Genomic DNA, 25,864 nt, shown 5'->3' on the forward strand with positions numbered 1-25,864 from the left:
CTCCCCGTGCCCCTGCGTGGCGCGGCCTCCCCCTCGGACAGGCCCCGGAGCCGGCGAGGCCTCCTCACAGCCCCGGGCTTGGCTGCCGGGCCTCAGGCAGGGCTGCGTGAAGAGTTGCAGGCAAGGACGGGTTCGTTTTTCCTTTTAATCATGCCTTGGCTTTTTACCTTTTGACTAGGTGTCGATGCCCGAGCCATTGCCAGACTTACTCCCAAGGTAAGACTTGGTTTGTGTCTCCAGAATCGTTCTGCAGGAGAACGTGGCCCTGCAGAGCTGTGCATGTCAGTGTAACCTGGGGAGAGGCTGCAGGTAACAGGTAGGAAAGCACTCTTTACAGAACAAAGTAAGTAGTCTGTTATTGTGCTGCTGCACAATGATAGTGGTTATTGTTGGAGAGAGAGTCAGTGTTTCCTCGTCACAGCTAATGCATCCTGTCCTTGACTGATGCATCGTGTCCTGCCCTCCCCTTACCATGAGGCAGGTTCATCAGACATTTGCTCTGGCTGCTGCTACTGCTGTCATCAACTGAGCCTCTTTAGCTTTAGATCTGCTTTTGAGGGAGAAAAGATAAACATCTGTTACATTACAAAAGAAACAGGAAGCGATGTGGATCAAAAGGAGCTATTCACAAAGGCCTGCAGTCTGCTCTGGCTTGGAGAATGAGATCTCCATAGGTTTTTTAAACAGCCAGTTCCAAGAGCACAGCTCACTTAGGTCAGGGTTGTGCAGTAAGAGCAGGAGAGCTGAACTGAGTGGCCCAGTCACCCTGGGAGGAGTATGTTTGCACTGACTGTAGGGATGCTATGGAAATAGCCATCTGTGTGCTGGTCAGTCTCCAGATCCAATAAAAAATAGTATTTTGGGCCATGATTTCAGCAATGTGTAATTCTGAGTGGCTTTGTTTCATGCTTTTAAAATAATTACCATTTTACATACAGAAAAGTTATATATACATGTGTATAAGTATATAATAGATGCTAGTTCTGCCCAAGACCAGCATACAGCAAGAAATATCACAACTAAGAAGCAGAATCTAATTCTTCTGATTGTCTGCTGTATGACCTCAGTCAATTCAAACTAAGTCCTTGCTAAGTAGAAGTCTTAGTTTAGAACCCTCTGTAAGCTCTTAAGCATCAGTTTGGTCTGTAATGTAGCAAGATGCTATCAGTTCAGTAAGTCTCTAAATAGTGGGAATTGATTGAACAATGACTACAGTAGAGAAAAAAAAAACAAAACAGTTCATTGTGTTTCTTGGCAGTGTTTGAGGAAGTAGTGCAATTTTTTAACTCAGTAAAATTCTTCCTGAAAGTTAAATTTGACTAGAGGATGAAACAGCAGGAGATACATTGTACTATTGGAAAGCAACAGAGTAAATTGCTTGGGCATGTTCTTAGCCTGTCCAATTAATGACTGGGAGTACAGCAGACTCCAGCTCCAGAAGAGGTCAAACATGTACAGCCTGGCAAGAGATGTCAATGAATGAGCTGATAGCAGCTGGCCTGGGCTTGAATAGAAAGTTCATGAAGGGCTTTAATATTTCTATTTGTTCCTGTTGTGGGTCAGTGCTTCAGTGCACCCCAGAGTGTCTGTAAGACTCATTATCATGGCTTCACTCATTGGATCTGAATCCAAATCGCATCTTTTCAATTAATAGAGCAGACAGAAGGCATGTCCACAGCAGGAAGAGCAGAATGCCTCATCTGATCTTTTCTTGGAGAAGAATGGGCTGTTTCAATTGATGGAGTTTGTTGCACTTTGTGGCAAAATCGGGATATGCAAGAAATTGAGTTTTGTGGCAATTCATGCAAGAATGACATCGCAGAGAGAGGATGTGACTGAAATAGTATCCTTATCTTCTCTCTTCTACTAAATACAGTTGATACAGTGGCACACTAATTCTTATTAAAACTTTGCTATTAGCAATACATGCAGTTTCTTAATTTGCAAGCAAGCAATTCAGTTTCACCTGCTAGTTCATAAGTAAAATGAAGTGTAAACACCTGCCAATATTACTCTCACACATACAAAAGATGTCATCTCTCCAGGTGAATTTGGAAAATGTCTCAGGGATTTGTCTTAAAAGTTGTGCTGAAGGCTATCATGTTGCCCCTTACATATTTGTAACACCTGTTACAAATGTAAAATAAAAAGCACCGAAAATGTAGCAGCCTGTATGTTCTGCAAATACTCAGTTCTACTTACTGTGCTGTTCCAGTCTTTGCAGGCTGCAAACAAAATGTCATGAAAAAAAAAAAAATTCTTGAGAGGACTAAAAATGCCACACTTGTTTTGCTGAATTATATGAATCAAGTTAAGTACTTGGATCACTTAATCTCACAAACAACAAGGGATGAAATGGGTGACTGTTACAAAGACAAACCAGGATGACCTATGTAGATGTATTAGTGATTTTAAAAGCAAAGGAATCTGTCAACTAGTACTGAGATACAGATTTAAGTCACTTTTTGTTCCCTAATGTTACTGTTTTGTTTCCATTCCAGTCTCTGAACAGCCTACCCTGGGAAATACAGACTATGCATTTGAGGTAGATTTAATAATTAAATATATTTTATTTTAAACCAGTATTTTTTATACTTCCAAATATGGCATCTAACTGTTAATACTTATATTTCACTTTGCTTGGGACTAAATCCTGTTTCTCCATTTCTCAAAAGAATATATTTTGTGTGTTTGTTGTTTGTTGTTGTTGGGTTTTTTTTGTAGATGGCCATTTCAAACATCCGATATGGAGAAGGAGTTACCAAAGAGATTGGCATGGTAAGCTTCCATAGTGTAAGGCTGGTGAAAAGTTACTTTCTAAAGGGCTGCTGTTGCTACCAATCCATTTTATAAGAGAAAGCTTATATATGGTGAATGTTCACTGCTTGGCAGTCTGTGTAGTCATCTATACCAGTGTAAAAAGGCCAGAAAATACAGTTGGGTAAAGAACAGAAGCATTTACATCAGTGTTGCTGCAGTGAAAGTGTTACATGAAATGCAGATTAATGGATAATTAGATCATTGATGATTTGCCAGGATTATGCAACAATATTTTTCTCTGACAGATAATTTAATTCAAAAAGTTTTTGATCCTGGTGACTCACCAGGATTTTCTCAAGATCACTTTCCTCTCTTCTAGTGCTCATTAAAGTGAATCAAAGACTTTCCATTAAATTAAGTGGATATTCGTTCAGCTCTGAGTTTGCACTGTGAAAGTGCAATTTTTGTTTCTCCACTGTGAGATGATTCACCTAAGTACATTGTTCCAGTTTGCCTTAAAAATTTCTTTTTTAAATTATAAATTTTTCCTCTCTTCTCTCTTAAAAAATATTTTACACTTTACTGTAGTCTTTAGTGGTTCTGTGTAATTTTCACTTGTTCAACATCTTTATCAGTAGTTTTCTTCTACCATAAGACTTCAACTATATGAATTTGACAGATTTATACTTTAAGTATATATTCACATGCTTAAATAAATAACTTATTTTACATATATATGGATGAGGTTAATCCTTTTTTTCTTTAGCTGATACTGTTTAAAGAAGTTTACCATAACCAACTACCTTTAGGTTGGTTTTGGTTTTTTAAATGGTTCTGTTTATTTGGATAAGTATTTAATTCAGTGTAGTATTTCATACCAGTTGCTTATTATTATTATTATTTAATTGTTATTGTAGGACCTGCAGAATCTTGGTGCTAGAAGAGTTTGCTTGATGACAGATAAAAACCTCTCCCAACTCCCTCCTGTGAAGGCAGTATTGAATTCCCTGGCAAAATATGGTATAAACTTTCAGATGTATGATAATGTCCGGGTGGAACCAACAGACCAAAGGTACTAGTACTGAAAGCGTGCTTCCCAAAAGTAGTGCCTAGGCTGACCTGTACACTGGTCTTAATTGCTAGTTTCTCTGTGTGCTGTTTCTCTCCTGACTAACTGGAGGGCTTTTCTTGTTTTCCAAGTTTCCTGGATGCTGTTAAATTTGCTAAAAAGGGAGAGTTTGATGCCTATGTTGCTGTTGGAGGTGGGTCTGTCCTAGACACCTGTAAAGCTGCCAATCTGTATGCATCCAGCCCTACATCAGCCTTCTTGGATTATGTCAATGCTCCTATTGGGAAAGGGAAGCCTGTCACTGTGCCTCTCAAGCCACTTATTGCAGGTAAAGCAGGAGAGGAATGTTTGGGGAGCATGGGCTTAGGAGAAGGGGAGTCATTCTATGCTCTGTATGATATTTCTGTTGAAATCAGTTTATCACTGTCTCAGCTTCCTTTGGGCTTACTTCTCCTCTAGTTGTATTCAGCAGCAATTTTGCTGTTTACTTCAGTGGTAGTAAAATCCCAGGTTTTGTCATTGATTTGTCTTGTTTAGCTAAGTTTGACTCTTATCTGAAAAAAAAAAGATCAAAGTCTCAGTTTCTCTTTGACCTGTTGGCTTCAGATCAGGGATACCTCTGACATTTCCTGGATCCTATATTTTTGTTGGTGTTACTATTGAGGTTTTATTTATTTATTTTGCAATATTATGTATTATATTATTTGTTGTTATCCCCATTCTTCCTTTTAAGTTCCTACAACAGCTGGAACTGGAAGTGAAACCACAGGTGTTGCCATTTTTGACTTCAAAGAACTTAAAGTCAAAACTGGTGAGTTGTTTGGGTTTTTTTGTCTGCTAGTCAAGACAATTGCTTTTCCAATGTCTTTATTATTTCCCTGCCCTGAAAGGAAGGGAAACTTCATGTCATTTCAGGTGCCATTTTTTTTTTATTCAACTGCCACGGGCAAATTTGAAGAGCTTAAAGGTTTCCTCCTTGACTTAAATGTGTAGCATATTAACATAATGAAATACCTATGTAATACAGTGGATTATAGTTTGAAGGCAAAACAGGAAACTGAAATCTTTCAAGTTCTTAAATGGCAAAACATGTTAATTGCAAAGGAAATTTCTACTTATATTCAAGGTCAACCAACTGTTCCTTATTTCCTCTGTATTTTTCTTTCTGCTTTTAAGTTTCTTTGTTGTATAATTGCAACCAAATGTTCTTTTTCTTGACTTTTGAAAACTCAGGCCTGAGACACTGTGCAAGTGAGAGGCACTGTCTTTCTTTCGCCTTTTCATCCCTGGCAAATAAAGATGAGGGCTAAGATATCATCTTAAGCTACAGAGCTGTTTTGAGGTTTAAGTTTTAAATGTATGGGGTTTATATGCTACACAGTCTATGGTGTTGGGGACCCAAATGGGTGTGCTAAGGAGCTCTGACCATATCTCAGAGTTTTCTGGTCTGTATGTAGCCAATCAGTCTGTGTGTGTGTGTCTGTCTGTCTGTATGTCTCTCTCTCTCAAAGCTACTTCTGTGCCCCGTTAACCAAAATATGAAAGCATGGTTATTACAGATACCAGAGACAGCAATTAGCAATAGCAATTGATGGCAGACATAAACTGGTCTTGCCCTCTGATTGTTCTCAGAAGATACAGATCTAAGGATGATGTTGCAAATGCCATTCAGCACAGACATTTTGAAAGTACAGGCTGCTCGGGGAGGGTTACAAATGGAGAGGGAGCATTATCTGGTATGATTCACTTCAGGGAACAATCTCAAATCATATAACTCTTTTATAGGGACATCATCATCAGTAAGACTTAGATTCATAGATACTTCTTACTCTCCCTTCTCTCTCTTTGCTTTTGTCTTCATAGTTCAAGTCATTTCCCCTCATTATTACTATGTTTTGAACCTTCAGCTTTTCTTGTCCTATTTTGTTGCAAAAAACCTTGAATCCATTTTCCTCTCTTAAATATTGCAGGTATTGCTTCAAGAGCCATTAAGCCAACATTAGGCATCGTTGATCCTTTACACACACTGTCTATGCCTGAGCGAATAGTGGCCAACAGTGGCTTTGATGTGCTTTGGTGAGTTTTCTGTGCAGGCTGCTACTTGATTTTATTATAGTTTTGTATTGTTACTAAGATGATAGCAGAAAAAATCGTATTTTAGGAGTAGAAAAGGATGATAATATTTTTTTCTCCCTTTTTCTGTTCTTGTTAAGGTGGTCCCAGTTACACTTTCATCCTAATTAATTTCACTATCTCCCTTAGAATGTATAGAAGCAAATAACTTATTTGCAGACATTTTAATGTTTTTCCAGTGCACCAGAGGAACTTTTTGCTTCCAAGATGGTTGTTGTCAGGGAAGAGAGCCCAGGTGTCCCTTCTTAAGAGATCATGTAAATGATTAATCACAATTGCAACAGCATTTAGAATGTCTCACAGACATGACAGGGAATAGCAAACAAGGATTTTCTAATAAAAGCCATGTTGTGTTAACAAAAATTTGTGAAGGCTTGTGTGATGCTAGCAAGTCTTAGCCCAGCTATGACCACCTTCAGAACCTCTCTCATAATGTGCTTTTCAGTTGGCACAAAATTTTCATCATTCTAAACCTACAGCTTTTCACTGTACAAAATGCATGGAAGTTTCTGTTCAGAGGGACAGAGCTTACTTTGCTTCTGGGTGCTGTGTACATTAAAGTAATAAATGTATAGTTAAACTGTGTGATTTTTCAAGCTTGGTCAAGTATCCTGAGCTACTGTGTCTATAGTGAAATTGAGGCATTTGTTCATAAAAAAGTAAAATATTTGCCTGTAGTTTTGTACATCTAAATGTAGCAATGTAGGCAGAACCCCTTCTTGAGGCAGTCAGATTAATCTGGGAGATGAGACTGTTGGCAGTTCAACTTAGCTTAAATATTATACTCCTAACTTTTAGAAGAAAGGTGGCTTACCATGCTTCCAGTGCTATAACCTCTTAGAGTTCCTGTCCTACAGAAAGGAAATGCACCCATTGCATGGTGCTCTTCAGTGGAAGGCAGTACACCCAGAGATGCCAGCTCATCCAACCTAACTTTAGTATGGTGCGAGCTGACAGATTGTGACAGTGTGTGGATTGCCTTCTGTGGGGCTGTTGGATAGGGAAAAGCTCTGCAGGTGCCTGCCCAGCATTATCCCAGTTGTCTGTGGCAAATGTTAAACACCAGAAGTACATACAAAGAACCTGTGCAAAGGACAGCAGGGCAGGAAAAGGAAGCTCTCCCACTGAAATAACTGAGTTTTTTATCTTTCTTCTAGCCATGCTCTGGAGTCATACACTGCTCTTCCTTACAACATGCGCAGCCCCTGCCCTTCAAATCCCATCAACCGCCCAGCTTACCAAGGCAGCAACCCCATCAGTGATGTCTGGGCTCTCCACGCTCTGCGCATCGTAGCTAAATACTTGAAAAGGTAACACACTGAACAGCCATCCCCCTTGCAGTGTGTTCAGTCTTCAGTACTCAAAAAGGTTTGCTTAGGGAACTTGAATTTTAGGCAAAAATAAGGCTAACTACTACATTAAACCTTTTGTTTATACCATGCATTTCTCTTAAATAAAGCAAGAAGGTTACTAGGTTATCTAGGGAGGACAAATTTTAATTTCTTTGTGAATCTGTATAATAAGCCCTCAGTTAAAGGTATTTCAAGCTGCTCAGCTAATATGGGAGCAGTATTCACATATGTTTTCAATAAGCCCCTTTATGACAGTATAAGTGGAATATGTGAGAAACTGAACAAAATACTGCTGGTGTAATTTCTGTGCCTGTCAGTGTAAATTAGGATACTTAGCATGCATCAAGAAGATAACCACATGCACTTGCGAATGCATTTACTGAATGCTAGTCCATAGTTAGAAGGCCTTCCATTTAGATTGAGTAAACTGAGAGTTGTTTTTAACCCCTACCAATAAAGCTTTAGCCTGTATACAGCTTTTGTGTATCATATGCACTTCTACTAGCGATCAGTGTAGGGTTTTTTTGCAAAATACGTTTTGCAATACCTAGCTAGTCAAAGGAGTCATTTATTTTTCCTGTGGAATCTATTAATCAGACTTTTTCTTCTTATTGTCAACCTGCACAAGAAGTCTGATGCTTAGGAAGGCAAGGAGACCTGTCCTCTTCCTGCACAGATGGTGGGGTCCAGATCACCACCTAGTGAGATGGTGAGAAAGCTGGACTGATCTTGGAGCCATACATAGGATTGCCAAAGCTCCTAAGTTGGATGGGCCTTGGAGCAACCAGGTCTAGTGGGTGGTGTCCTTCCCATGCAGTGGGGCTGGAACTGGATGATCTTTAAGGTCCCTTCCAATCCAAACCATTTGGTGAAGTAGAATTGTTTAAACCATCATTGAAGCTATAATCATACAGCTAAATTCACTCTGTTTACTCAGTTTTTGGAAAAGTGAAAGCAAACTTGCCCTTCAGTGCACCAGTTTGATCTACTGCTCCAGAAGCAGGATTGTTTGCTGACTGAAGTGTGACTTGATTCTCTGTCCAGCGTTTTTATATCAGCTTAATGTAGAGGGGTTTGTATATCCATCCATAAAGAAGCCCTCTCTCCCTTCTGCATCCTGAATTACCAGTCTGTCTGTGAATTCACTGGTAGCATTGTCTCCATGCTGCACAGAGCCATCAGAAATCCTGAAGACCGTGAAGCAAGAGCCAACATGCACCTAGCAAGTGCTTTTGCTGGCATTGGCTTTGGCAATGCTGGTGTTCATCTCTGGTGAGTGTAGAAAAATGTTAATCCCACCCAAGGTCGTCTTCTAGCTAGTGGTTGTTGCAGATTGTCAAAGACATTGCTGCCTTTGTTGCTGAATATGTAGTAAAACATTGTAGCCTGGCCTGTGATGCAGAGGGGTTTGTCAGAAATTGATGGGCTCTTGACATTTACATGTATGAGGATTGTGTATTATGGCTTGTGATACTCAAATTCAATCGTAAAAATTCCAAAATGTAGCCGTATTTATCTTCCTTAAGAGTAAAAACCATAGTTAGAAAAAACACCCCACTATGCTATTTAAAATGTTTGGTTTAAATGTTGGTTTAAAATGCTAGGTGTTCTGTAGTGAGACAGCAAAGAGGTGATGATGTGCCATTCCTGGACTGATGCAGCTGTTGATAAGTTTGGCTGTGCAGTGAGCATTCAGCAGGCTGAAATGAGCTGTAATTATTATTGCAAGGCCATGGAGTTTCATCTGGTTGAAAACCTCACAAGCAAAGCCTAAGCCTGAAATGTGTGAAATTATTAGCAGTCATTTCCTTCAGAGAACTTCCTTTCATTCCTTTTGTTGGAACAAATCCACTCTTTTAATTATGCTTTTAAATTAACCTTTATTTTTCTCAGGCAATGGGATCAGGTAGGGATGAAGATTATGCTATTTTTGGTATATCTGTATTACTTCAGTGACTGAGAATCTCTCAGTACAGTCAGTGGAGTAATATAACTTCACACTCACAAAGGAGTTTTTTTACAGCTAGGTTCCTAAGATGCAGAGGGGTAAGGGTTGTCTGTACCTTATATCCATACCATATCTGTACCTAAATACTTCCCAAGTATCTGCACCTAAGAGACTTGCATAAGGGAGAGCAAGCACACAAGGGACTGAACACAAGTTTTCCAAATACCAGGAGAGCTGTCCTAACCACTTTCTCTCTGCTCTGTTCCAGCCATGGAATGTCTTACCCCATTTCTGGTTTGGTGAAGACTTATAAACCAAAGGATTATAATGTGGATCACTCTCTAGTGGTAAAATTTGGTTTATATCTTTTTTTATATTATATATCTCCGTTCTCTGTTATCTCACATTAATGAGCATTACAAGCACATTGAAGTTGAAGGTGCATGTCCTGTTGATATGATTTTTTTCTTCTTTTCCCCCCCCCCAGCCACATGGCCTTTCAGTGGTGCTGACATCCCCAGCAGTGTTTGCTTTCACAGCACAAATAAATCCTGAGCGGCACTTGGAAGCTGCAGAGATACTAGGTAGGAATCCCTATGGATACCATTTATTCATACAAATATATACATACAAAATGTGTCTAAAAAAAAAAATGTGTGCAAGTGTTCATAAATGGTTGTTACAGGGCTTTTAAGTCTAAAACACAAGATTCTGGAGTCTGAGTTAGACACAGTGCAAACTTAGGTAGAATTATGCTATAATTATGCTATATTTTTGTACTGGATGGTGTAGTTAGAGAAGCAAGCTGGAGAAATCTGCTTCCTGGCTAGAAAACTGGACAGCTGAAATAATGGAGAGTAGATACCATAAAACAAACAAGTACTCAGGTTCATCTTGTTAGTAGGTGTTGAAATTTCTCAGTGGCCCATGTCAAGGGGAAGCATGCAGTAGCTATTCTGTGAACACACTTGTGATAGCTCAGAGTGGCTTAATGAACAAAGTGGCCTTTCTTCTTTTTAGCAAAATAAAAGTAAATACTGCAAGCTGACAGCTCATGTAAAGGTTACCTTTTCATACAGTGCTTTGTTGTCAGTGCAGCCCATCACTGGAAGGTGTCTTAGAGAAAGGATACCTCTTCATTCCACCCCCAGCACGACTGTGTGTAATCTTGGAACTATTAGCAGTCTAGCTATGACAGCATGGGTCTGCCGTGGGCTAATTTATTTATAGCTAAGGTCAGGTTTTGCCTGCACTTGTGTTTTGCAGCTAAACTGCTGCTAATACCCATGCTTGCTAATGAACAATCACAGCCATGTGTGCGGCAGTGTAGAGAGCAGAAACAAAGTGGTTAGGGCAAGTCTCCTGGTATTTGGAAAATCTGAGTTCAGTCCCTTGTATGGTCAGCCTTCTGTAAGCAAGTCACAGCAATCCAGTCACACAGATGACTTCCTTGGATAAGTAGTCTGAAAGTACTGTGGGTTTCAAGAAAGAGTGGGACTATTATAGAGACAATGAAAATATCAGGATATTTTAAAGACAATGTAGAACAACATGGTCAGAAAAATTACACTGGGGGAAAATTCCATTTATTTTATAAATGTTGGCTGTCAGGTTTGTTCAGCCTTCCTCCAAAGTATGCACTCGTGCCTATGGTCAAAACCAAAATGCAAACCTAGTTGGAATTATATGCTAAGCTACGAAATGTCTGTGTTCCTACAGCAGTAACACACAACTCAAAGTAGACTAAGAACATGTTTCCAGGTAACACAGCATAGCAGAGAATTTGAACTCTGGCCCCTCAATTTTAAAACAAGTGGTTGAAAAGCAATTCCTTTAGGTTTTGTGGTATGAGCTGCTGCCATAAATTCTGTCTCTACAAAGCTCTGTTAATTTCCCTCATCAAAATGTAAACTGTAAATGCTGTTGTCTGCCTTGCTGTAAAGAGGTTCTGCTGAAAACATGTCACATGGAATTGAGTTTGTTAATTCCCACCTGGGATGTTTACTTCTAATTCCAGTCCAGAATCCCACTGACTACAGTAGCCAATTCAAATCTGTCATGTTGCCAAATGCAATGACTAAGAAGGTATTTTATGGCATGAAGCAGATTACTTAATAGTTCTGTTGTGTGTATGTGCAGCTGTGAATTTGGGTGGATTCTTAAACAGCTGAAATAGGTCTGCGTGTGGCCAAAAATTTTCTAAGTGCAATCAAAGACTAATGTATCCTTTAGGCTGAGCAAAAAGAAAATACTAGAACTGTAGCAATAGTTCAAAACTGCTGTTCACATTTACTGACCTTTTTTTCCTTCCTCCCTTCCCCTTTTGCTTTACGATCTGAAGATACTGAATTTATTTCCTAGTTACTTCTCTACAGCAAAACCCAGGCTAAACTCAGACTGCTGGCATAAACCCAATAGCATAAGACTTCTTACAATACTTTGTCATGCTTTATTTATCAGTTTCTCCCAGCCATTCTGTACTACAGTGCTGCCTGTCTTACTACCTGAATATCTGAGCTCCTCAAATGAGCTCTTGGTCTCATGTTCACTTAACTCCCTTTGAACGTTACACAGAAAATATTTTTCCTGTAGCTGTGTTGTGTTCTTACTCATCTCTCAGTGTGGCACTTGGGCCTAGCATAGTTCTGGTGTAACATCATTGAGGTTACACTGAGAACAAATTTAGCTCAGCTTACTTTGAAAAGAAATCATATGGAGGAACTTGTGTCATCTGTCTGGATGTGGTTTTTATTCTTACTTTTAAGTAAGTCCTGACCATTCATTGGAGAAGGGGAAGCAAGCTATTCTGTAAGAAATATTGGTAATCTTTAATTTTATATTGATGCCTTCATTACTGTTCAGTAGATGTTTCAAAGATAACAGTTCCTCCTCTTCACTTCTACATTATCCTACACAAGTCAGCACATATTCAGATGGCAGTAGGTTTAGAATTTGCTTAACCCCTTGAACACTGGCTTGCCATCTCTGTCTTCCTCAGCCTACCTGCTCTAGTCCTCTCTCTGAATGTGATTGAACGGCATAGTCATAGTTTCCGTGTCCTCTAGATGTCACCAAACTCAAGGCCTTAAACCCAGCATTTGGCACGCTCTATAAAAATAAATGCCGTTGACGTTCATGGCGTTAGTTTCTTTCCTCCCCAGACTGAAAAGTGCTTCACCCTCTAAGCACAGAGGGAAAGGAAGTTAACCTCATCTGGCAGTCAGTCTTTCTGGCAGCAATTACCTGCTTCTCCTGATCTTGTTTTATTTCACCTTTTACAAAATATTCCAACTGTAAAATGAAGACTGATTCCTCTTTTTACTTCTTGTTGCTTTTAGGGCAGTGACTGTTATGTATGGATATGTATTCAGCTGATATTACGATTAAATTAAGTCCAGAACAGGCTGCCTCTGCTCTCTCCACCCTACAGTCAAGGCATTATGTCTTATTTTAGGAGCTGACATCCGCACTGCCAGAATCAAAGATGCGGGGTTGGTTTTGGCAGACACACTCCGGAAATTCCTATTTGATCTGAATGTTGATGATGGCTTAGCTGCAATTGGTTATTCTAAAGCAGACATCCCTGCATTAGTCAAAGGCACTCTGCCTCAGGTAAGACAGAAACCAAAACAGTTTTACTTGTCGAATAAAATAGAACAGATTTTTAAAGGGAAAAAAAGCCCCAAACAAACAGAAGTGTTTCTTTTCCTGCAGATGTTATTTCTAGTCCTACACAAAAACAATGACAATGGAGAAGATTATAGATAGTCAACTCTACTTTGTTTCTCTGCATGGTTTAGGTTTTTATTTTCAGTGAGATGGAGTGTATATTGCAGTCTGTTCTCTTCATGGATTTAGAAACAATGCCTAAGTGTTCGGGGGGGGTGGGGTTAAATGTAATTTTTTTTTCAAATAGGACGTTTTTCATAGACCTTTAATCTTTGCAGAAGGTACTGTTTTTTCATAACTATCTCTGTTCATTATGCATGCAGGATGGGTTATAGATAAAGCCTTAATACCAAGTGTTATCTGGTAAGAATGGTCAAGCTCACTTTGCATTAAACCGTTCTATATTGGGAAGTTGCAGTTTTCTTTCCAGATGGCTTTTTTGTTCCACTGACCCCCATCAGAATTTGAAATAAGGTCCCCTGGGATGATATAGATTAAACTTGTAATACTCTTTATTGTTTCAGTCATCACAAAGGCACTGCAAAAAGCAACACACCACTCCAAAAGCAAACCCCAGCATCTTCCTTGCAAAAAGAAGGTTTGATTCCTATGCTATGGACTGTTCTGTCTACTTAGGATTTATTTCCACTGAGTAATAACGGAAATAAACACTATGGAGAAAATGAAATATTTTTTTTAAGCTGAAAGTTTATTTACTTTCTACAGCAGTACCTCTTATTGTGTCTAGTTCTTCTCATTCATAAATCTCAGAGCAACTTCTATCAGAGGGTAAATTTTATACCTGAGAAAATGACAGGAAGATGCAACTATTTAGGATCACACACAACAGAGCAGTGGCAAAGCCAGGAAGAAAACTAAGGTCTCTGGATGCCCATCAAATAGGTTATGCATGTAAATGGTTATGGGGCATTTTGGAGGTTTGTTTTGGTATATGTGTTCCTTTAAAACAATTGAGTTTGGGTCATCTCAAGCACAACATCTTGTTGAAGGCATGTTTTGTGTAGCTGGGAAAGGAGGAAGGTTCTTTGCTAAAAGATGCTGAAGGATTTTTGTGTTTGTTAGCTTAAATTGACTTTTAATTCATTTACTGTGTCGTCTCATAGCATTGATGATTAATTGTACTATGTAAAATTAGATGACCTAATCGTTCCTCAAATCTCATTTTTATATACTAAATGTAGCAGGATGAAAATGTATTAGTGTTATTTAATGTCCATTATTAGCCATAGAGGCAGGCCATACAGTTTCACCTTTGGTGTATTTTCTCTCTTCATCTTGCAGTAGGTTTTCTTTGGAATGCAGCACTGATCTGTTCACATTGGCAAAGGCAGTGGGATGCAGCAGTGATGCCACTAATCAGTGTATGGGGTGTATTTCACACTGTGCAGTGCAGGCTTCAGGAAAACAAAACTAATCTACTCCAACTGCTGGGGTTTGGGGTGGGAACTCTGCTGGGACAAACATTTGTACTTGCAGTTAAAACAGAATTTTATTTTTCTTTCTGAGTGAGTGTGTTTAAATTGATCCTGTTTACAGGCAGCAGCAAGTCTAGCAAAGAAGGTGCTGTTGCAAGGTCAAAGGTGGCCATTCTTGTGATCGTGTTTGAGGGGAGATGGTGAGGACTGAAAATGAGACAGGAAGGGCTGTTGTCTAGTCCCCCACCCCCTGCAGACACCCCAGAGGCAGTTACAGTGGGACTGAGCCACTGAAGAGCCTGGAGCTGCTCATTTTTGGCACTAAACCAGAATGCACTGAGTCAGACCGAGAGAGCTGGGGCCTTGCTGTCTGCGCACCAGGAGCACCAGCAGGCTTGTGCAGAGGGACTGCTGGTGCCTCTGTGTCGAGGCACACAGGAGGAGCATCTGTTTGCAGCCTCTGTGGATGTAGCTGGGAAATGCTACAGTCTGTCAGGGTGATCATCTCCTGTCATGCCACATGAGTTTACTGATAACTCTGTCCATCTCAGAGCACAGGTGCAAAACTGTAATTTGGCCTGGAGTGTCCTAATATAAGCCTGATTCACTTACTGAGTATTTGAGCACTGAGTTGTTATATTTTGCATATTTGAGTCTGAAAAAAACCCAAGACACTTCTGTCCTAGTTTTGTTGAATTTTCCGCTTGGTTTCAAAACTGCATAGAAGAATCTTAGCCTTTCCTTTGGCTGGATCTGTGTGTGTAGCAGCACTGGTCAGGGGTGGGGAAAGAGGTATCACTTGATTGCTGCTGCTGCACCAGCAAAGCTGCTTGTGTAGGTAAAGTTATGCATACAGAGCAGCACTTTTCAGACTCCCCACAAGCCACGCTAACGGTGCTGAGCGTAGAATCACAGAATCATAGAATGGTTTGGGTTGGACGGGACCTTAAAGATCATCAAGTTCCAATCATGTGCCATGGGCAGGGACACCTCCCACTGGACTAGGTTGCTCAAAGTCCCATCCAACCTTGAACACTTCCAGGGAGGAGGCATCCACAGCTTCTCTGGGCAACCTGTGCCAGTGTTGAGCATCATTATGAACTGTGAATATCTCACAGGAGATTTCCTCACCCCGCTATACCAAGGTTGCACATGTTAAGTTCACACTGTGGTGGCCTCTCTTGCTGTGTAACCACATCCAGCCTGTCTACAAATCGCAGACTCACAGGTTGACAGGGAAGTGGAGTGGCTGCAGCACTGCCCTGCAGTGACAGTGTGTGCTCTGCTCCAGAGGGCAGCTGAGCTGAGCCTGCCCCTGAGACAGGGGGCTGGAGGAGGCCCTTCCCCAGCATCCCACTTGGTGCATGAAGCAAGGCCCCTAGCACATAACATCTTATGTATCAGTAGTGAAAAAGGAGCGTGGGGAAAGTTAGAGCTTTTACTAGCACAGCATCTTCCACGAGGGAGATACTGAAGCAGGTTGTAGCAGGAGCAACTCTGTCTTGCCAGAATGCATACATCCTGTTTTTCTGAAGATAACATGTTCCTGGTGTATGCCCAGTCTCTGTCTTTGCAGATGTTTGTAACTCTCCCCAGTCTTTCAATAAATGTTAAAATCATTGATTGTTGAAAGCAGAAGGGTACTAATCATAACCAGTATGAGTACTTAGATGTTAGGACCTTACAGCTGAGTGCTTTTGCATTAACTGAATACCTACGTTAATAAGCCCTTCAGAAACATGGGGGTTTTCTGAATTGCCATCCCTGCCTTTGTGGTTATTTTGTCAAGCAGAGCAGTGAAGCATATGCTTGAGTTTCATTTCAGTTGGTGGGACTGCAGCACCCAAAAATTGTGTTGAATCACCATCCAAATAAAGACAAACCACAGCTGTTTTGTATTCTAATTCCCAAGTGTCAGGTTCTTTACTAAGCAGTTTCACCTTTGTCTCTTTCTGTGTCTCTCTTTTGGAGTCTGAGTTGCAGGCAGTGTTTACTCTGCCCATCTATGGCAGTTCCTGGGCTTTGAGAGATGTTGTATTTTTTCAGTCTTGCTCACTTGGTCTTTTAAAATTGACCTCCTAGTTGCAATGCTGGCAAATTAATTTTAAAATGGACTGTATTCCCAGGATACTGCTCACCACCACACTGACATCCATGACTAACAAGACCCATGTTTGAAGTACCTGACTTTGCAACTGAACTGCGTTTTAATCTTTCTTCTGTGTATTTAATTATGAGCAATTTAAACTAATATAATCTTGAAAGTAGTGCACAGTTGATGATGCTTCAGCCTTAATTACTTGATTACTTATTTGCAAAACCTTGTTACTCTCTGTGAAGGACATTGCTGCAAAGGCACAAAGTTCAGCTACTGTTTGATTCATTTTACTGGCAACCTTCTGTAATCCATTTTTTCTTTAATCTTGCAGGAGAGAGTGACTAAACTATCACCGCGTCCCCAGACAGAAGAAGACTTATCTGCCCTCTTTGAGGCTTCCATGAAGCTTTATTAGCTTAAACATTTTTTTTTTCCAAGAAAGTGTGCTCTGTTCTAACACAAAGCTAATTTCTTATAGATACAGGGCCGAATTTGCTTAGAGAATGGAAGGACTTGTGTCTTTGACTTCTGTTCCATTGTACACTGCCAAAAGATCCAGTTCATTCATCTTTAACTAAATACTGCTCTGAAGTGAAGCCTTGGCTGTGGGGTTTTTTTCCTTGCTCAGTAGTATTAACTTGCATAAAAGTTGGAGCAGACTTCTTGCTTTATTGAAGGCTTTTTTTGTTCTTTAGAGGTGGTCAAAAGTGGAAAAATGTTTAAGGGATATTCCAAAATATTTGACAAATTATGTTTTTTATTAAAATAATCTGTGATTTTGTTTTTAAAAATCATGCTATTTAAGAAATATTTGAGGGTGTTTTTAATTAGGGAAGGAGAGTTACCTTGCAGAAAATGTCACCTTGCTGTATTCTGGTCCAATTGATCATCTTTTTACATCTGGCTTCACTAGGAAGGCTGTTGAACTGGGTTATTTTTTTGTTGCTCGATTAAGAAAAAACATGCACACCTCATACATGTTTGGAAAAGGCTCTCTGAAAGTTTGCTTTGGGTTAAAATTTTTACAAAATCAGAGTAAAGCATGGTCACATTCTCAAAAGGACCCACATAACAGCAGGATGTCATCCATCATGGTCATTTTGTGTCTGTGGAAGCCACATCTCCCTTTGCCTGCTGTGTTCTGTGGAAAGCAGCTATCAACTGTATCTTGCTTCTCTGTGAAGCAATTGCTTCTGCTGAGCTTCTGCAGGTGCTGTCACTCGGAGCACAGGCACCAGCTGAAGGAAGTGGTGGTTCAATATTTAAAAGTGGTGGTGAAACAAATGGCTGCACGGTGCCCACAGGGAGCACTGGTTAAACGTGGGAATGAGCGTGCACATTCAGAGCAGCTGACCAGCTGGTTGACTGTCAACTGAGAAAGGGAAGTGGGAAAGGGAGAAATGAAACTAAAATTTTACTACTATTTTTCTTTTTTTAAAAGTGCATGTGGCTGTGTGTACAGTTCATTTAAATGGGGCTCTGTGTCATGTTGGACCTTTCCATCGTCTGATTCATGCAACCCTCTGTAACCTATAACCTATGTAACCTACAACCTCCGTTGTGCTTAGTTCTTTATTGGAAGGGAGCACTTTTCAGCCACCCTGTTCTACATGAAGGCTGTATACTTAACACCTTTGCATTCCTGTCTTTGTCTGATAGAGCTAGTGCTGTCCTCAATCTGAGGACAGATGTGCACTGGATGTTGACATTGGATCTGTTTTAATGCTCAGTTGAAATAGATGGATGGATACTGGTTGAAGACTGGAGAATTTTAACCACAGAATGGGTTTAGTGGCCGTAGGGACTGTACTGCCAGTATGCCTCAGCCTGTGCTGGGACACATATTTGATTTCTGTGTCCTGAATCTTGTCCTCTCCTGAAACCACCCACAAGAACCTCTGTCACGAAGTCTGATGTTGTAATAAAACAAAGGATTCACTTTATTGTATTGTGCAAAGCTGCCATATTTAAGAAAGCCTGTTTGTCAAACCCATTTGTGTGGAATTTTTTGGCCTGTTTCATCTTTCCACTCCTGTCTTTCTCCAGGCTTTGGTAGCACTAACACAGTCCTGAGGAGTGAAACTTTTCCAGGAGCCTTATTCATGGCAGCCATGCTATGTTTCAGGAGAGTGTACTTTCTGGGGAACTGAGCAGCATGTGGATTTCATCCCTGCAGCAGAGTGGTTTGATGGGCTAGTTAGGAATGTAGGGTATTTCCTTCCAGCACACTTTTTATTTGCCATTTATGCAGTATGGCAGTTATTAGTAGGCTGCATTTTCAACTGAGACAACCTTGCATTTAACTTCCTATACCAGGTAACTTGGAGCTCTTTCTAGTTTTTAAATTAAGCCTCCCAGCCTGCTCTGATATACTAGGTTTTATCCATGTTTTACAGATGAGACAAAGGATTTGATATAGTACTTAACCCAGCATAAGGAGATGGTGCTGTAAGAAGGGCAATTTCTGTTTCTCATACCTCTTTGGCAGCATCAGGGTCTTTGACTGGTTTAGACTGGTTGTAAAATCTCAGTCATGGCCCTCAGCTACACAAGTGTTCTCCCACCACCACTGATGAGTTATTACTGGAAATTTTCTGAGGAATAATCAAGGTTGTTCAGGCCACCTCACAGTGCTGTCTTTCAAATAGTGGTGGTGTGACAGGGAATCACACCCTGGCTCCTGAACAGTGAGAGTTTGATTCACAACTGAAGAGTTACCAGGATTTTTCATGTATTTTCTTGCTAAATTACTGTACTGAGACAACTTAGTTGGTCAAATACATCTGTGTCTTTAAACATGCCTATTTTGTACACAAAAGCCTGGAATTTGTATGGGGAGCTGGGGTGACACTGTAATTGTGTCAGCTGTGGTTGGGCACATGTATGAAGTCTGGGCAGCCTGTCCTTGTGGCTCGTGGTACTGCTCTGTTACTCGGGTCCTTCATGATGGATCTGTTATTGCCTTTTGATGAAATGCAAATAACAAATTATACTCTGTTTGCTCTAAACAAAAACTTGTTTGAAAGTTTTTGAGAGCAGTGTTTAACTCTGTCATGCTAACTTCAATCCTATAAAGTAACTGTGAAGCAAAACCATTCAGGGAAAGTAGGCTCTCACTAGCTTCACAGACCATGATTCCTTCTGCAAAGTCATTTGCCTGGTGAGCTTGGTGCTGTGCAAACAAAACCATTGTATCATGGGTGACAGCCAAGAGCAATGTTAGAAGCTGCTCCAGAAGTAAAAGCATCCAAACTGCTGCACAGTATTTCTGTGAGCATTTTAGATGGCTTCTGCACACCTTATTCTGCATGACCAGTTTTAAGTGTTATTACATATTTCATGACAACTTTATCAATGCTTGTATGTCATACTTGTTAGCAGTAAGTCTTGATGGAGTCCCTCCTCTTTCTTGTGGAGTCAGAGCCTTGCTTTCTGCCTTAAACAGTTGTGACTATATAGAGGGCCTTGTCAGCCTTTGTCTAAAGAACAAATGCCTAGTTTACCTAGACCATGGGTTTTTAATAGGTTTTAAGGAAGCATAAATGGCAGTTACTCAGTCATGAAAGAAGAATGGTTTGAGAGAATCTAGGGACTCCTATTTGAGTAGATGTTACCACATTCATGAGTCTTGCTATGGACATAGAGCTGTTTCTTCTCTCCCCTGGGTCTGTGTTCTCCAAGTTCTATGCAGGCAAACACAACCAAACCTGGGTCTGTCTGGGTATTCAGTCCATCCACAGTGATAAGGTTAGCTTTGGAGAGCACGTATGAACAGGTGTAGTGCTGGTGAAAGCAATTTAACAGTGAATATAGTTTCACCTGGGCTACAAAATGGAAAGCTCACTCCCTTTTTCAGGTACTCAGAGCTCACAAGGTTGCTGTTTGGCATCAGTAGGAGTGGGGGCAACTGGTACAATAGTTTACCCAGCCCCCTTTTTCCCCTTGCTTCTTCACATTCCACTGCTGATTTTCCCAGCAGTTAAAGCAAAAAGAGAATGAAGCAAAAAATATGTAACCAATGTGCCTGAATCTGCAAAAACTCTTACCGTCATCCTGTGTGAATGAACTTGGAAGAAACCACAGGCAGGTTAGTGTGTATGCTCATTCCTCCATGCACTGTCTTCCCTTTCAGGCAACCTGTCAAGGCTGTCATCTGCTGTCTTGTGCTTGGCTTTCCAGCCCTGAAATTGAGACCTGAAAAATGGGTGAGAAAGAATGCTGGTTCTGCTTTGCAGCGCCCAGGACATGTGCAGTATGTGTTGGGTTAAACAGCTCCAGCATAATAAACCTGTCACAGCATTATGTCTGTAGCAAAAGGACAAGGACAACTGGATGCAATGCAGCAGGAGGTATGGGTTCCATTTTTCCTCAGACCATCCCTATGTGCTTCCTAGAGACAAAGGACCTTAATTTAAATTCAGACACTAGCTAGTGAATGCAGAAGGTGATGTGACCATTTTCCTGATCTCTCCAGGAGCTGTAGCTCACACAGCAGTACACAGACTGCTTGTCTGCTGTAGTGTCAGCCCTGGGCAGTGAGAAGAATGTCTTCCACACCTATCCACCCCTGCTAATCCTGCCTGGAAACCTAATTCCATCTTTCACTCGTCACCAGGTCACCTGTAGAAGAGGTTCCTCTTTGAGCAAAGGTGTGGTGGGACTGTCAGTGACTGAATTCACAGAGGTCTCCATTCTCTTTGTACATGCAGTTTTTTCCACAGGCAGTTGCCTTTGTGGTTACATGCAGGTTTTTTATCTGTAGTTGTCCATGAGAACATGAAGAATCTTCCACTATTGCTCTGAATGCCTCAGTGAAACGGAGACAAAAAACCTGGGCTATCATTAGGAAGGCTTGCTTAGGTTCACTCTTCCTGAAAGCTGTTTTATGTTTTTCCAGCTCTAGGCTCCCATTAAATCACCCACTAAAATGCCATTCATTTCCTTTTTTTTCTCCATTGTACTGAAACAGCTGCTGCAAATGAGTTGGTGGAGGATGTTTTACAGCCAAATAATAACAATAAGAGGAAGAACTATTTGACAGAGCTCAATGGAATGTTAATCGGGTTCTTAAGTTTACTAGGAGAGGGGATGAAAAAATATTTTCCATCTTTGGTTTATTTTGAAAAATTACATGGATGTGATTTCAGAGAAATTTAAGTACACCAAAGGGCAGCAGATATTTTCCTTTTCTATCTGAACATGGAAATTAAAGCCATAAAAGTGAATGCACATCCCTGAGGTGGCACAGTTAAGTGAAAGACAAGGAAATGTGACCTGTATTCCTTGGCAAGCCGTGTTAACTCACGTCACCCTGTGGAGCCACAGGGCTTGGTTCTGCAGCTGTGGCACTGGCAGCACATACACCACCAAAGCCAATCTAGCAGCAGCTGAATTGTGGCTGTGCCCACACTGTCATCTGAGCTCCAGTGAATGTTCAATATTGCTGTATCATTAAATATATATGTATCATAGAAGAAACAATGGTTTATTGATGCAGAGCTTTTCCTCTGTGTTCCCTGACTTGTGGTGACTTTGACCCACTTTGACAATGCACTTGTGCTTTTCAGGGGATACCCTATCGGGATGTTTGACCATGCAGCTTTAAATTAGCAACTTGACATTGAAATGCTGATTTACACCTGCAGTCAAATGGATAACACATTAAAGACTGATTGTCAGCAGCTCCAATAGGTTATGGCTTCATTCTGTGGTATTGTCCTTTGCCTTTATGGGATTTAAGGACACCATTGTGTGGCATTGTTGGTATGACTATGGACACAGCTGTGAGGAGCTGACACTGTGTGTGGACTTTGTCATCTATCTAAAAGCTGACATCACTTTCGAAAAAATCACTCTGAAAGTTTGGATGTTTAAGTGTTGCTGTGTATTTTAAGACAGCATTGGAAATAAAGACGCTTTTTTGCTAGCATAAAAAGCAGTTAACATTGAATAACTTGCTCTTCTGACCTTTTCACCTTAAGAAGATTAGTGGTCATTTGGATCAGAACTGCCCCCCTGAGCAGGGGTGTGAAAGCTTCAGGGATTCAGTTGGTCAAAGAAAGTCTTTTCACCTCTAGGTCACCAGCACAGACCTGTGATGTCTCTCTAGTGACAATTAGATGGTTACTTAGTTGCTGATGTGCAAGAGTTGGTCGTTGTAATTGATTTTCCAATGGACAGGTCCCTGCCTCATGAAAGCTGTCACTACCTGCTTATCCAGGCAGCAAGAAATGTGAAGTAACATGAGCAGAGCCTAAACTGCATTTGCCTTGCTCAACTGAAACCACAGAGCCTCTGTAACACTTGTTCCAGTGAATCAGTTCTTCTCCAGGGTCATCTTTTCAAGCCAGGAGGTGTTGAAGCTGTGTTAGTGCTGTGCTGTGAGTGGTGGCTCTTTGGTATTCCCTCCTGGAAGGCTGCAGCCCCTGCTCCCGCTTCTGGAGCCACTCAAACTTCTGGCAGGCAGGACATCCTGGAAGAGCACATCCCACAGCCTTCATGTAGCCATCTGCCAAGTTTAAGTCCTGATGCAGTCAAGCTGATGTACTTCATGCAGGCCTAGAGGTCCTAAAATTAGGATTACTGGATAAAACAGCACAAAGCTAGGGGGCAGATTTTGACACTAAAGTACCATTTGGGCCTTCCCATGTCAGAAGTTAAAATGTCAGTAATGTAAAGTGCAGTTGAGGGGCTTACCCAACAGAGCTGAGCTACAAGCACCAGTCCCCTAAACAAAGGCAGTGCAGGGTTGGCTGATGGGTTCTAACAGCCTGAGCGTGTCCTTCACTGGAGATACCTGCATCTGCATGGCAAACAGGGCATTGGTGAAGGAACTGGGGTGTGTGCAGATATGCATACAGTTGCTTACATCTGAGACACTGAGCCTGGACCTATAACGTGGTTACTGGCTAGAGAGTACAAACAGCTGGCAAGCAAGCATCTAACAGCCTAGCTCAGAGGCTGTAGAAGCATCGGACTTCAGGGGAACATTTATGATGAGAATATGCATTTTACAAAACACTGTAAAAACCCTCTGTACAATGCCTCTGTACAGTATGTACCAGAACAGCTGAAGAAATTACAACCAGAACTTCATTAATGAAGAGAAATATATTTTAAGTGTAAAGGCTAATAAGGCAGGGAAAAGGCAAGTAAAGATCACTGGTTCTGCAAAAATGAATTATCTCAGAGGCTGTGGGACTGGAAAAGGACTGACCTCTATGTAGCTTAAGAGCTTGAAAATCTTCTCCTATGTATTTGCAGCATTAATTCATCTTGTTATCTGAGGGGATCTACTTTAATCAGATTCCTAGAAACAAGTCAGGTGCTTAGAGCAGATCTTTGATGCTCCTGCTGGCAGCATCAGTAGAGAGGCCAAAGACCAAACCAGCAGAGAGACCTGATAACCTGCTTCTTCTCTCAAGAACCCTTTTTAGGGTAATTGGCATCAGAGAGAGTTCCCCGGTTTCCCTTCCAGACTCTTTGCTGTATGGTGTGTGGCCATTTAACATACTTCTCTCACAAAATCTACCTCAAAAGTCTCATTGCCAAGACTCAGCAATTCCACACTGGTGCTCCCACTCTATCCCAAAACCTCCTCTGTGGCAGTGCCATCTCCTGTGCTGTCTTGGTGCTTCACACAGGCACTATAAATTGCATCTGGAACAATCGGAGACTCATCCATTTGATCCCATTTCCATGCCTCGAGTGCAGTTTCTGCTACATGCTATTCCTGTTTTATAAGTTTCTGGCACAGGGGTCTCTGGTGCCAATAATGGTGGTCCTTGTTTTAAATTCAGTCTTGTTTTCACACAAGAGCCTAGGCCAGAGGAGGCAATGCCATCTGATACCCTCCAAAGACCTTCATCCTGTGGACCACGTGTGTTGCACTTGGCAAAAAGAGCTTGGTGGCTACGTGAGGACACACTAGGGACAAGTAAGGTGACAGTTCAGGTTGCCTCATTCTTTGGACTTATCCATGGGAGGAATCCTAAGTAGTTTGTGGCTGGTTATCCAAGCAGTGGATTTTCCTCCATATGGTGTAAGAAATAGCCTGCAGTTGCAGTGAGAGAGCTAGCACTGCTCAAATCCAGGAACCAGAAGACAAGCTGTAATTACTGTGCTGGTCTGTCCAGAAATTATGATGTTCACGTCAGGAGCCAGTAGTCAAAATAATCCTAAAAGGTTTTAAAGGAAAAAATTTAGGAGTGAAAAAACCCCATCTGAAATGATTGTGCTTTATCAGGAGAATAAGGACCTCACTGATCAGTCAGGTTGAAAAAAATAGGAATCAAGGAAAAATGTCACTAAAGTTTGGCCTCTTAATAAGCTGCTGTTGTCATAGCCCACTTTGGACATAACACTCATTTGTTGACATTTTTAGTGCTTTCTGTGGATTACCAGCACATGACCAGGCTCTGAAAGCTCGTTAAGCCTCCACGTGCTCAGCCTGGCTCTGGCTGCAGTGCTGGCTCAGTGCGATCCCTGCTGCTGGCACCAGCTCTGGGGGCCTGAACCTTGCAGTGCTGGGCATTGTGCTCCTGGCTCAGCTTTCTATGGACTTACTCAAGTGCGTGTGACAAGCTCAGGGCACGTTTGTCAGCGTCCAATTATCTATTTGTAACTTTTTTCAGAGGAGCCTGCTAGGCTCGTGCTTTGGTTTTGTTTTTCCTCAGGGTCCTGCAGTATCTTCCTGTAACTGGTGGGGGGATGCTTCAGCCTGGCTTCCCGATCTGGCTGGCATTTCCATTCCTCATTAGCAAAGGAGTCTATGCAGCAGCCCTTTCAAACTGCACAACACTTTTATCCCTATATCCTGGTCCCCTATAGTGAATGAAAAGTTCTTTTTTTATTATTATTTTTGTTCTGGTTTGGGTTTTTGTCTGGTTTTTGTTTGGTTTTTTTATATCTCAATCTTAGACCCATTTGGGTAAAATCTTTTCCATCAGCTTCCATCCAGATGGAAATTAAAATGTTAACTTTTGAAAATTCTTCCCTTATTCACAGACCTTGCAGCCGTGCAGTGCTACTTTAATTTTGAACTAGTCTTGTAGACTCCTGTAAGTATGAGGTGAAGTCATGGATAGTATATCTGTCTCTCTGTTCCTTTCATTTAGAGAAAAATAACAACTTTTGTATTGTATTTTGCTTTGTTGTTGTTGTTGGTTTTCCTTTCCAGTCTTTGGCAGTTGCAATTCTGTGGCCCAGAAATGAAACAAAGTGATTTTCCTTTCACAACAAAATGCTACTTGCGTTGCATCCCACAGAAGTGTTTCAGCGTAAATGGAGCACACACGTGCAGTTTTATCCTATCTTATTTTTAAATGGCTATCTGTGCATACCTCTGGTTTACAATCCTATTCCAAAAATACCCAGGGTCTATCCTTATCATATTGCCCA

The 25,864-nt window shown here is 41.0% G+C and overlaps 1 protein-coding gene across 1 annotated transcript; it reads left to right on the top strand.

Annotated features, from left to right (window-relative positions):
- The first annotated feature begins 185 nt into the window (after positions 1 to 185).
- On the top strand, positions 186 to 17,227 carry ADHFE1 (alcohol dehydrogenase, iron containing, 1). The gene is made up of 13 exons (XM_009995554.1): positions 186 to 216; positions 2,502 to 2,545; positions 2,725 to 2,778; positions 3,678 to 3,832; positions 3,961 to 4,157; positions 4,563 to 4,640; positions 5,800 to 5,905; positions 7,120 to 7,272; positions 8,488 to 8,586; positions 9,531 to 9,609; positions 9,750 to 9,846; positions 12,717 to 12,874; positions 16,797 to 17,227. The coding sequence occupies exons 3-13, from the start codon at positions 2,725 to 2,727 to the stop codon at positions 16,878 to 16,880; spliced, it is 1,260 nt and encodes a 419-aa protein (XP_009993856.1). The 5' UTR covers positions 186 to 216; positions 2,502 to 2,545; the 3' UTR covers positions 16,881 to 17,227.
- The last annotated feature ends 8,637 nt before the right edge of the window (positions 17,228 to 25,864 follow it).

Source organism: Chaetura pelagica, unplaced genomic scaffold, assembly GCF_000747805.2.
Source record: "Chaetura pelagica isolate M959 unplaced genomic scaffold, ChaPel_1.0 scaffold83, whole genome shotgun sequence".
NCBI classification, from domain to species: domain Eukaryota; kingdom Metazoa; phylum Chordata; class Aves; order Apodiformes; family Apodidae; genus Chaetura; species Chaetura pelagica.